The 12,014-nt window shown below is 42.7% G+C and overlaps 1 protein-coding gene across 1 annotated transcript in view; it reads left to right on the top strand.

Annotated features, from left to right (window-relative positions):
- Positions 1-12,014, top strand: part of LOC104325113 (amine oxidase [flavin-containing] A) — a 39,731-nt gene that overhangs the window by 12,701 nt on the left and 15,016 nt on the right. The window contains exons 3-5 of the mRNA XM_069784986.1: positions 1,511-1,648; positions 10,001-10,105; positions 11,371-11,462. Of these exons, the coding sequence (XP_069641087.1) occupies positions 1,511-1,648; positions 10,001-10,105; positions 11,371-11,462 (335 nt within the window). The remainder of the gene's footprint in view (positions 1-1,510; positions 1,649-10,000; positions 10,106-11,370; positions 11,463-12,014) is intronic.

Here is a 12,014-nt window from a genome sequence, read left to right on the forward strand (position 1 = left end):
GTCAAGTAATAGAGCTCTGTTTGGACAGGTTACATTGCAATATATGTCAGTGGGCTTCTCTTGACAGGAGATGCTTTAAAATTGGTCTGGAAGCAACTCTGAGAGCCATCAAGTAGGATTTGGGTGCCTAATGAGAAGTGTGTAGTGCCATTTTAGCTGCCCTAGGATACCTTGCCTGGCCTCCAGCTGCAGGTCTTCCATGGATCATGAGTCAAATTTGTCAGCCTTGCACAGAAGTCTTGGACACCTTGGGCTGTCTAAAATGGTGTTAAACATCTGTATTAAGGTAATTGAATTCCACCTACATAGTCCATACCCTTTGTCCATGGCAGGGTCTCCCCTGCCTTTAACACTACAGAGGGAAACTATCACCTGAGACTGTGAGTATCAAAGCATTGCTCTTCTCATTCCCATCTCACTTTGCATACTGTAACAGGCATGATAACTAAGAGCCCTATATGAAGCAGCCTGAGCAGGGCCAAACATCATTACAGCTCAGACATACATTTTAACATGACTTAAAATTATCTGAAGTAACACTCCTGCTTCTAAATATGGACCACATCTTGATTGCCATTAAAAAGAAAATGAAAGAAATGACAAGTCACCTGTGGCACAGGGTAATGTAATACAGACATTACCTCTGCTTTCCATCCGGGAAGTAAGGGAGATTTAAATTATGTCAGATGCCATTGCTGGGGAACCAGAGATAAACAGTGGTGTTTCATTAGAAATCATTGTCCGTGAAACATAAACACCATCCTTCCGTGACACTGAGAATGCCTAACTTAAAATGCTCACTATGAACAGTGTTAAAAAGAGTTACTATCTTGGGAAATCAGCCGGCTTGTAATAGTATGCGTCCCTGAAACTTCTTGCTTTCTTCCTGCTTCCCAAGTGAGTGTGATGCTGGTCTAAGCAGTGTGTGGAGCACCTTCGGTGGCAGGCATGGCTGGGGGCTGCTAGCCAGAGTGCACCGGGCTAGAGCCAAGGTGTGCCATGCTGGAAGGGAGATTACTCTCCTTGAATACTGCAGTGCAGTACTCAGCATCTATAGCATTAAGTCTAAGCAGATACCTACAGGGAGAAAACAAGCCTTGGTGCTGGAGATGGTTTCAACTTGAGAAATGTTTTGCAATGACAAGAAAACTAACATAAATTCTGAAAAAGTGGGGTTAGACTTAACCAAAGTAGTGATTTGGTTGGATATTTCTTCATATTCTCATGTCTTTTGTGAGACTAAAAAGCCAATACTGAAAACTATAGTGAAATTTAAACGAGTTAAACCCGGTTGCTCACATGTGCATGGCAGAGTGAAGACACTGTGATTTCTGTGTGTCTGTCATTACAGAGCTCAATACTGCCTACTTTTAAGTCAGTCAGTACTCATTTTCTCCTGTGCATATAGTTGCAGTGCTAGTCAGTATGCAATAATGCTTTCTACTTCTAGATGTTTGTATTGAGGAGCTTTCTGCACAGCTTCTGATTCCTGTATTCTTTTTTTCAACAGAACAGTCAAGTTAATTACGTAGATGTTGGTGGATCATATGTGGGACCTACCCAAAACCGGATTCTCCGACTGGCAAAGGAGCTCGGTATTGAGACCTATAAAGTGAATGTCGAGGGCCATATAATCCATTATAAGGCGGTAAGTACCGCATCTTTCATTTTGAGATACTTAAAGGTATCACTGAGCTTTGGAAATTACTGACAGTCATTAAGAGGGTTTCATTTAACACTTGCTTTTAGTAATCCAGCAAGCACCTGTTTGAAGCGTAGTTATTCTATTTTAACCTATTGGGAGTGGGATAAATGGTTCTTGTTTTCTTTTGAAAAGTGTTCAGAAAATGGGACTGACAGCAGTTAAAAAATTTGGGATACATTCAGCACCTGATTATCTTTGAATGTACCCTGTAAAGAATTTTTGCCTGAAATTCAGAAAACACTTGTTCTGAAATAAAAGCCAAATTGAAATAAGAAAAAAAGTATAATACTGTTGGATACTATTGAATAATAGTACTAGACAATAGTGTTATGGGAGTCTGGGAGTAGTATAACGTATAGTTACATAACTAGATTCACATGAGATGCCTCCCAGTCCCGTAGCATGGGTTTCGTCTTACTTACAAATGGATGTCTGGAAGCTTGGTATCTAATTTGAGACTCACTGAGATTCCCCCTCTAGCTAACGGTGAGAAACAAGCCCCTCCCAAGGCTTGCTGTAAGCTCCATATCTGAGATGTAGGGCACGGGGGTCCAGATGGCCACTCTTGAGTAGGTACTTATGTAGCTAAAGTGAACTGGAATGAAACCTGCCTTCAGAGCAGATTTCTAGCCCTTGTGTTAGATCTTTAGCCCACCAGATTTTTGCTCAGTTCCTAGTCAGGACCTACTGCCAAAACCAGTGCAGAGGGAGAGCGGCAGGGAGAGGGACAGAGGCCTAAGATTCATAGGTATGAGGTACAAACTCCATAACTCACAAACTACTTTACTTCCAAAGACCATCACCTTTTTTTTTTTTTAATATCCTTTAGTTTTGGTACTTCCCAGACTCTGGCAGAACAAGGCTTGAAGCCTATATGAGTCAGAGTTGACATACTTGAAAGAGGCAAGGCTATGTAATGGATTCTTAACTGGTTTAATTTCTATTATGTTCCCACTTTTTCTTCCAAGAATTAGGATACATTCATGCTGTAAAGTTTTCTCATCTGGTTCTGTAACCTCTCCTTACTGGACAGATTCATGCCATGCTCATAACATAGTTGCATCTTAAATAATTGCATAGTCACTCCATAATACTAAAAAAAGTTATTTTACACCACCTGGTGTAAAATTGGTGTAATTCTACAGCAAGATGGCTGCACTGATTTGTACCAGCTGAATGTTTGGCCCACTCTATTTGCTTTAAGCTCAGACATGGATCTCTTAGCATCCTAAAAGGCACTTATCTTCTCTATGTTAAATAAAAGGCTTTCATGGGTTACATGAATTTGAGCTCTTAATCCATTTTGACACTGAAGCTGCAGCTTTTTGTTGTCCCACATTACATTATGCACGTCCTTGCTAATGACCATGTAATTTCGTAAATTTTCTTTGAAGTGAAAGCATGTTTCTAAGCAAGAGGCAGCATTAGAAGCTATTCAGCTGGATCACAGGCTGTGGATCAGTTCTAGATTTGGCATCGTGGTCCTGCTGAGCTAACCAGGGTCCCCAAGGGAGGTGTAGTTGTTGGACCAGGGTGACAGCAAAGGGGCTTTAAGGTCTCCCAGCATGGTCAGTTAAGCACTGGATAAATAATAACGATGCTTTTCTTCCCACATCCTCTTTGCATGAATTGCAGGCTTTTTGTTTTCTTTACTTTTCCTAAGGTTTTCCACTGCTGCTTCTCCTTACTCTTTCCTTGAGACATCGTGTAGTCACTATGCCCTTTGTTTTAGTGATTTGTTGTTGAACCCTCTCTTAGATCCCATTTCTACAAGAAGCCTATTGAAAACAATCTGTGCAGTCCTGGCTATTGGCTGGGTTGGTGAGTGCTCAGGGCCCTTAGGGCTTGTACGTTTTACCTACCCACTGCACACTGTTATCGTGCTGTGATGGTGAGTCGACCAGGTAGGGATTTGTGCTCTTCTGGCTATAGATGTGCCCCTCATGTTCACTAAAGATGCTCCAGGAACCCAAACACCTGTGGTATTTCCTAGATGATAGAAAATGTGTTAGCAAAGAGGTGATTTGGTATTAAAGGATCATTGCCCCAGAAATTAAATATTAATCTGAAAGATGGATGTGTTCAGCTTCTTAGGCTAATACGCTATCAGCCGTGGGCCAGCTGCTGCCTTTCAGGTTTGAAAAGTATGACTAAAACTTTTCTCCTTGAGTCTCATCTGCTATTTCTGTTGGCTGATGGATGTTGGGGAGCGTATAGCCGGGGTCAGACAGGAAGGTCTCTTCCCAAGGGCATTTCTCCAAAATCTGCAATGCTGTGTGGTTTTGACAGAGGCGAGAGGGGGAATGTCTTGAGGAATGATTAAACATGGCTTTAGATTTTGTTGTGACAGTCATTCAACTGTATATAATCTCCATCATCCTCAGATTAAGAGATTTTTGGTCTTTTGTTAACCATACTAATTGGTTCAGTTTGGCTCTTTCTGAAGATTTCCAGGATACTGCTTGGACTGAGTTAGGGGAAAGTGGGGAAATGGTTTATCCTAGCAGCGGAAGCAGCCAAGGGAAAGAAGAAATCCCCAGAGGCATTTCATGAGCTTCTTTGCTTTGAAAGGAATTTTTCCCGTATGTGTGTGGAAAAATTCCATGTACTGCAAGCTTTAAAAACTACGTTGCTTTGTGTAGGCATGTTTCCTTTGTAGTTACAGTTTATTTGAAAAATCAAAATATGTAACTATTGTTTATCTCTTCTTCTGTTTGTTTATTCTTTCCCATCAGTTAGCAAGGTAATGTGGACTGCTTTTACGCCAATTGGGAATTTGTCTGTGTCCTGTTGTTGTAAATCTGTAACTTCAAACTGTAGATTTTGTTACGAGCTCCAGACTTTGTTTCCAGCCAAATTGCTCTGTGGCTACTGTTCTGTAATTCATCAAGAATGCTTTAGGACTGAGAAAAGGCAGATGTGCTAGAGTTCTCCCTTCCCAGAAGAGACAGATAGCTTTTAATTTTTACAGAGGTCCTTGAAAGTCACTCTGTGCTCTGTCTTCACCTTCTCTTTAGTAAAAGACCCTAAAAGGTAAAGGCATTAGGACCTTGGTATGGTATTAACCTTCTCATGTAACTGCAGTCCTCTAATATCTGGCAGCAGCACCCAGCTCCAGTATACATAAGATTAGTAAATAAGGACTGATTTTTCTTATTTGTTTGCTTATGATTTTCAGAGCAAGGTAACACTTGACAAAAGATTAGCATTTCTATGCAATGCTTCACACTGGCCATCTAGTCTTTTTTTCATCTAGCTTTAAGATTAAGAGATTGGGATGCAGCGGGTAAGTCTGTGAGTAAGTCTGTGCAGATCACTGTAAATCTGCAGTTCGGACACAGGAATCACAGACAGTCCAAGGCACTGCAATGCTCACAAGGCTGGACCTGCTGGAGATACTGAGGAGTGAAGGATGCCCACTCAAGGGCTCGCACCATAGGGAGCCGCTGCTCTAGCTGTGTGTGCTTTGCATGGCCCAAGGGCGATAGAAATCCCTGCTCTGGGGCACAAGGGATGCTCCTCCTGTGCCTCTTGATATGTAGCTCGTCCTCAGCACAGTGGGCGGGAGCCAGACTTGCCTTTCTCAGTACTGGCAAATTTGTCTGCTCCTCTTGCACAAATTGAAACTTGGGGTGGTGTCACAGCTGGGTCGGCTTGGGCTTAATTCCTGTAGTTATGGCTACAAGCCACAGCGTAGCCCTCGGCAGGGAAAAAACAGATCTTGCAGAGCATATCTCTCTCTGCTGGCTTCTTTCTAACTGCTGAAGTATGGTGCTTGGGGATATTGTTTCCTTTGGATTGGTGTGGGGTAACTAATCCAGGCAGGCAGCAGGACTCAAATCTGAGGTCTGCAGGAAAGCATTCCACACACTAGGAAAGGAAAAAAAAGTTAGATAAACTCTGTGGGTCAGTCAAGCAGCCTTGTGTTAGCATGGGAACAAAGCCAGTAGGTTATTTGCCTTTCAGTTAAGAAAACAGTAGTTCTCAAAATTTAATACACCCAGAGCACTATAAATGTGTTTAAAAATGGAATATTGCAAGACCTTGCCTGCTTGCAGTGAGCTCCTCTATGAAACATGCAGCTAGAGCTCCTCTGCCTAGTAGGGAAACAGTATTAAAAACAAATTAATAACTTACCAGCTCCAGGTCATTTGGGCTAGATTTATTCCCTGCTGTGGAGAATCTTGTGCAAGAGAAAGAGTAAAAAAAAAACTGATGTGGCTAAGGCTGTTTGGCTTGCGCTCTCTGATGGGCAGTGGGAATTTCTTTCCTGGAATTTGTTAGAATTGGGCTTTCCTCAGATCAGCTCCCACCTCTTATAGGTCCAGCCCCACTGCACAAGGAGTTAGTGTGTCTGTGAACTATTTCAGGTTCTCTGAATTCAGTCTCAGCCTCTTCCAGGTCTGTTAGCATTGTTGTATTTTTCCAGCTTTTCCTGGTGTCCAGTCTTAATGAAATTACGTTTTTTTTGCATGCAGAAAAGAGCAGCAAGTAATGCAACTTTAGACTGTTCATTATCAGTTGGCATTTCATAGTTCTTAGGGGATAAAATATGTTTTCCCATTGATCTTCCTGGGCTATGCCATTGACCAAAGATGTGGGGATAATAATATTTTCGAATCAGTAATGAAAGAATAGTTCTTTTTTCAAATAGCAGATGAATACTAATATGATACACATCATACCAGTGGCTGAGGTTGTCAGATTTCTTTATCAGTCCTCAGCAGTTTGTGGTTATGGTGGTCTAAAGCTAGCATAGAGGTGGAAAATTTGAAGGAAAATATCAGGTAGCCGGGCAGTGGGCAAGTTCTCTCACTAATTGCCCCATCTGCAGCAAACAGGATAGTCTGGGAGTTCCTGAACCTGTAGCTGTTGAACATGGTAGGGTTAACACTGGGAGTTGGAAAAGCCTTTTTGGTGCAAACCTCAGCACAGAGTTACTGAGAGAGACTTTTCTTGGGCTGTTGTTTCCAGCAATAGAAGGAATAGGTTTGGCTGAAAACAAGAGGAAGAGAGGAGCCTTACAAGCAGTTACTATTTTGACTTTCTTTTTTAAAAAAGTGCTTCTTTTTGGGGGTAAGTAAGCCAAGGATAGGTATTTGCAAGTTACACCACTCAGTACAAGCAGTCACTTATCAGAAAGCTGTGTGAAAAGAAGTCTCACTGAACAGTGGAAAAACTTTGGAAGTTTTCCCTGCTACTCCTGCAACAGTGGGCTTATCTTTTACCTTTGTCTGCTTGCAATATTGGCATGACAGAACTTCAGTAATAACTTATCTGCACCTGTTGTTGGGTAACCTGACAGCATTGCATCTCATCTCTGCTTAAGGGCAGGATTATTGGTGTTAAAGCATGTCAAGGAAGGCACATTGATAGCACCTGCATTGCTGACCAGAATAAAAAGTCTAACAATAAATGAACTTTGAAGGAGCAATGTTTGATGACCTTTTTGAAGAACAAAATGTTGTGCAATAAGAAGAAAATTATTAGCAATTTATTGCTGCTTTGTATCAGAATTTCCTTGTTTGATAAAACACTGGTTTATGACAGTAAAAGCTGTGGCATGCAGTATATCACTTTGCATGCGTTTTTTGGTCCTCTTTTCCATGGCTGAACACACAGTGCTCCAAACTGGCAGTGAAAAATCGTGCTCAAGGAAAAGGAAGAGGCAATGTTGTGCAGAGGATTCCCTTGCTGGTAGTTCATAGGAGCATTATCTCTGCTCTTGCCGTGGCAGAAGTGTGTTTTGGGTGCACACATGCACCTGGAGAAGACTGGAGCAGCATCCTCCACCCACTTTCCTCCAACATAACTCTCTAAACCAGAATGAAATGGGGATAAAAGAGAGAAAAAACGTATGTGGTACACAAGATTAAGATTACATACTCAGAAATCCAGAGGTAACCAACCACCTCCAGAGTCATCCTGGTGTTTTGAAAAGAAAACTAAGCATTTGTTGGAAATTTAAAAAAAAACCTTTAAGCACTTGGATCTCAAGCTGAACTAAGTGCTGAGATCACAACCTTGAGCTTTGCTTGACCCAGAGCAGAGATTACTCTGTCTAGATGAAACGGGAGAGCATTTTTGCTGCTGCCCTCACTGAAGAAGGGCAGGAGGCAAAGCATGGTGGGCTGCGAGCCTGGCCAGCTGCTGGAGCTGGGGCATCACTGCAGCCATCCTCTGCAGAGAAAGGGACCAAGCGGTGTTGGTCACAGCAAGACTTCTGTTCCCTACATGCGTACTCTTGTCTCCTCCATTGTACCTGCCCTGGAGATGACAAAAGTTTACCAAAATGTGGCTTTTTTCCAAGTCTGAAAGCTCACTATGGTTTCCAAGTTTCATGTTGCACCTTGTATTTTTGTTATGGTCTTTGCAGAAAAATGTTTTGAAGAGTATCAGAAATCTGTATGTATTTACACGCACACAGACGATTATCAGTGGGGAAGACCGATAAATTCTCTCTCGCTGAGTGTGGGGAAGGGGTATTTGGCTCCTGCTTTGTGTCCCCTGTCTGTGGGTTACCATCTCATGCATTTGCAGCACTGCAGCCTCTTGCTTGGTCTGTGACTCTCACCTGCGAGGTGCGATGGGCTGGCATGCTACACGTTGCACTGAAAAGCACGTGGCATGCAGCTTGGCGTTACAGCTCGTACCTGTCATGGTCCAGCATGTTCGCTGCATCCTGCCACGTGACCTCATGCAAACTTCTAACACACCTGGAAGGGCAAATATTTAAGAGGTCTGATGAGAAATTTGCCATTGACTTACATAGGGGAACACTCAAAGCAATTTAATAAGAGAAAATGTTGCTTGCTCATCCAGTTGTCTTTCAGATAAGTTATCACAAACAACCAGCTGCTGTTATATGGTTTCACTTATCGTTATATCACAGGATTATCTGAAACAGTCTGTATTCCTGGTGTGGCTATGTGTCATACACATTGTAAGTACTGATACCATTTTTGCAAGTGTACAAAATTTTTATTCCGGCAGCCAAAACCTTTTTTTTTTTAGGCTAGGTTTCTCCCAAGGTACTTGGTATAATAAAGAGGTATGTTTGCTTTCTATAGATGAGGTGTACCATAAAGTTGCATAGATAGTTTAAAAGATTAAAACACATGCAATTTTAGACTCATGCAAATTTTAGGATGCACATTTCAGCAGGTGGGAAAACATTAGATTCATTCATATGTAATAATGAAGAATGCTTAGGAACAAGGAATATTACCTCCTTGACCATTGCTTGAGTCTCCTTAGCCCAGAATTTGACAACCTGCTCAGAACAAGTGTACCCCTCCTCATCCCCTCTGAATAAAAAAAAAAAGTGTTATTGTCCTTTTTAATGTCAGCCCAACTGTTTTTTCCCCTCATACTTAGCTTCATGCATTTCCATTGCTTACATGCATATGCAGGAAAAAAAATTTTAAAAAAGGAAAAATAGGACTTTTGGGGCAAAAGGTCAGCCATGTGATGACTTGCTTGGGTAATCCCAAGCACAAGGACAGGCTGGGTGATGAATGGATTGAGAGCAGCCCTGCGGAGAAGGTCTTGGGGGTGTTGGTTGATGAGAAGCTCAACATAACCCAGCAATGTGCGCTGGCAGCCCAGAAAGCCAACCGTATCCTGGGCTGCATCAAAAGAAGCATGACCAGCAGGTCGAGGGAGGTGAATCTCCCCCTCCACTCTGCTCTCGTGAGACCCCACCTGGAGTACTGCGTTCAGCTCTGGGGACACCAACATAAGAAAGACATAGACCTGTTGGAGCGAGTCCAGAGGAGGGCCATGAAGATGATCAGAGGGCTGGAGCACCTCTCCTCTGAGGACAGGCTGAGAGAGTTGGGGTTGTTCAGCCTGGAGAAGAGAAGGCTCCAGGGAGACCTTAGAGCAGCCTTCCAGTACCTAAAGGGAGCCGACAAGAAAGCCGGAGAGGGACTTTTACAAGGGCATGTCGTGATAGGACGAGGGGTAATGGCTTTAAACTGAAAGAGGGTAGATTTAGATTAGATGTAAGGAAGAAGTTCTTTACTGTGAGGGTGGTGAGGCACTGGCACGGGTTCCCCAGAGAAGTTGTGGATGCCCCATCCCTGAAGTGTTCAAGGCCAGGTTGGATGGGGCTTTGAGCAACCTGGTCTAGTGGAAGGTGTCCCTGCCCATGGCAGGGGGGTTTGAACTAGATGATCTTTAAGGGTCCCTTTCAAATCAAACCATTCTATGACTTTGAGAATATTGTGTTCCTGAGTAATGAAGATGTGGTCTGTTGTGTTTCAGTTGCTTATATTCTTATGTGTATTTTAGGGAAAGTCACGCTTTTTCACGGGTATTTCCCCTTCAACATGGAATCCCTTAGTGTATCTGGATTACAATAACTTCTGGAGGACCATGGACAAGCTGGGAAAAGAGGTAGGCTGTGTAAATTGCATCTGTTTCCTACAATGCTCATGTCACCACAAGTAAATCTAGTTTTGTTTTGTTTCTGGCAGGCTTTTTTATTGCTTCTTTAATATAAAAAAAAGAAACATCCATCAGGAAAGATATCTATGTGCCCAGGAACTATCAGGAATAACAGGGCTTCCTAACTGAGAGGACATTGGACTAGATGACCTTTAAAGGTCCCTTCCATCCTAAACCATGATTCTATAAGAAGGTACAAAAAGATCTGGAGGTGTCTAAGATATCTGAAAAAAATGAGGTTGAACCTCAGTATATGTACTTTCTCATGCCAGGGAAAACCATTCCATGAGCTGGGAGATGAGAAGGGTTTTTCCCCTTCCCCTGTAACAGCCTTTTTCAGTAAGGATGATTCTTTTTTGTAGCTGCCTAAGATGGGCTCCAGTTTGGCCTCATAGTAATTTTATTCTAAAATTTTATTTCTAAAATTCTTAAACAGAAAATACCTTCAAAATTCAAGCAGTACAACTGCAGATCTTCCTGTGTGCAAAAAGTAGCCCCTGGAGTGTCATGCTGTCTTTCAGATATTTATCAGTTGCTTTATAATCTGGCTACAAACCAGGGGCCCTACCTTACGATAACCTTCAAGCATAGCTAACTGTATTCCTGTAAAGTTCATTGAGCTATGTGGTTTTGCAGAAGCAAATTTGTGCATGATACTACACATTTTTTTGGCAAATAATACATATTTTTTGAAGATTCAAATATACGACAGTGTTCTCACATGTCATGGTACTTGCATGCAATGGATTATTATTAAGAATTTAACTGTCTAAAAATAATTTAATAGTATCTAGACATCTTTGCTTCCTCTGTAGTTAAGAGAGAGACATAGGGACCTTTAGATACCCATCTGTAACTGACTGAATCTCTGACTGGAGAAAGAATTTTTCCCTCAGCTGTTAGAGGACACCAAGACAACTAAATTAGAATAGACACCTCAATTCTGGACAACTAAAGGCCAGATGAGTCCCAACATATGGATATAGTTCATTGGTCAAACAAAGCCAGATTTGGTGATCATGGTACAATTCATGCCCAAAGGTGCTAATGGAAACTATTCTATTTAGTGAATTTATTCCAAGTTTACAGCCAAATGCAGGGGACAAAAGCAACTCCTGTCCAACATATCAATCAACTCTGTGCTACTAACTAGCTATGACTAGGCAGTGATGTAGTACTGAATAATTTCTAGAATGTTTTGCCTCTGTCTCCAGATTCCTCTCGAAGCACCATGGGACGCTCCTCATGCTGAAGAATGGGACAAAATGACCATGCAAGAGCTGATAAATAAGATATGCTGGACCAAGTACATAACTCTTTATTCACTTTGAAATCCAGCTGCAGAATGATAGTGGCTCCCTGGCAAATTCTGGGGTACAGCTGAGTACAGCTGGGGTACAGGTAGTGAGAGAGCAGGAGGTGTTTGAGATGAGGCTGGCCTTTGTGACGGGCGGTGGAGGATAAGGTGGTACACAGAGCCTGGGCTGGTTGGCAGGTGGGATTAAAGGCGCTGGGGAAACCTAGGAGCTGAGGAGTGATGTCCTCTGACTCTTGGCTATGCCCTCTCCAGTTATCAACGCATCTGCTTTTACTGCGTAGGCTGCGTCGCGTGTACCACGGAGCAGGCAGGTGCCTCTGACATGCTGGAGAGCAGCACACCGTGCCAGAGGGCAGCTGCTTTCCAGTGGTCACCCAATGGATGGGGCAGTGCAAGACCCGGGGAGCGGGGAGTGAGCAGCTGTTGGCACTGGAAACTCTGGAGAAGTTGAAATGCTGCTCCTTGTTTCAGCAGTAGTGCCTGCTGGGCCTCCGAAACCCTTGGAGGGAAACAAGGCAGCTGAGGCAACCTTTCTCATTG

This window comes from Haliaeetus albicilla, chromosome 6, assembly GCF_947461875.1.
Source record: "Haliaeetus albicilla chromosome 6, bHalAlb1.1, whole genome shotgun sequence".
Classification (NCBI taxonomy): domain Eukaryota; kingdom Metazoa; phylum Chordata; class Aves; order Accipitriformes; family Accipitridae; genus Haliaeetus; species Haliaeetus albicilla.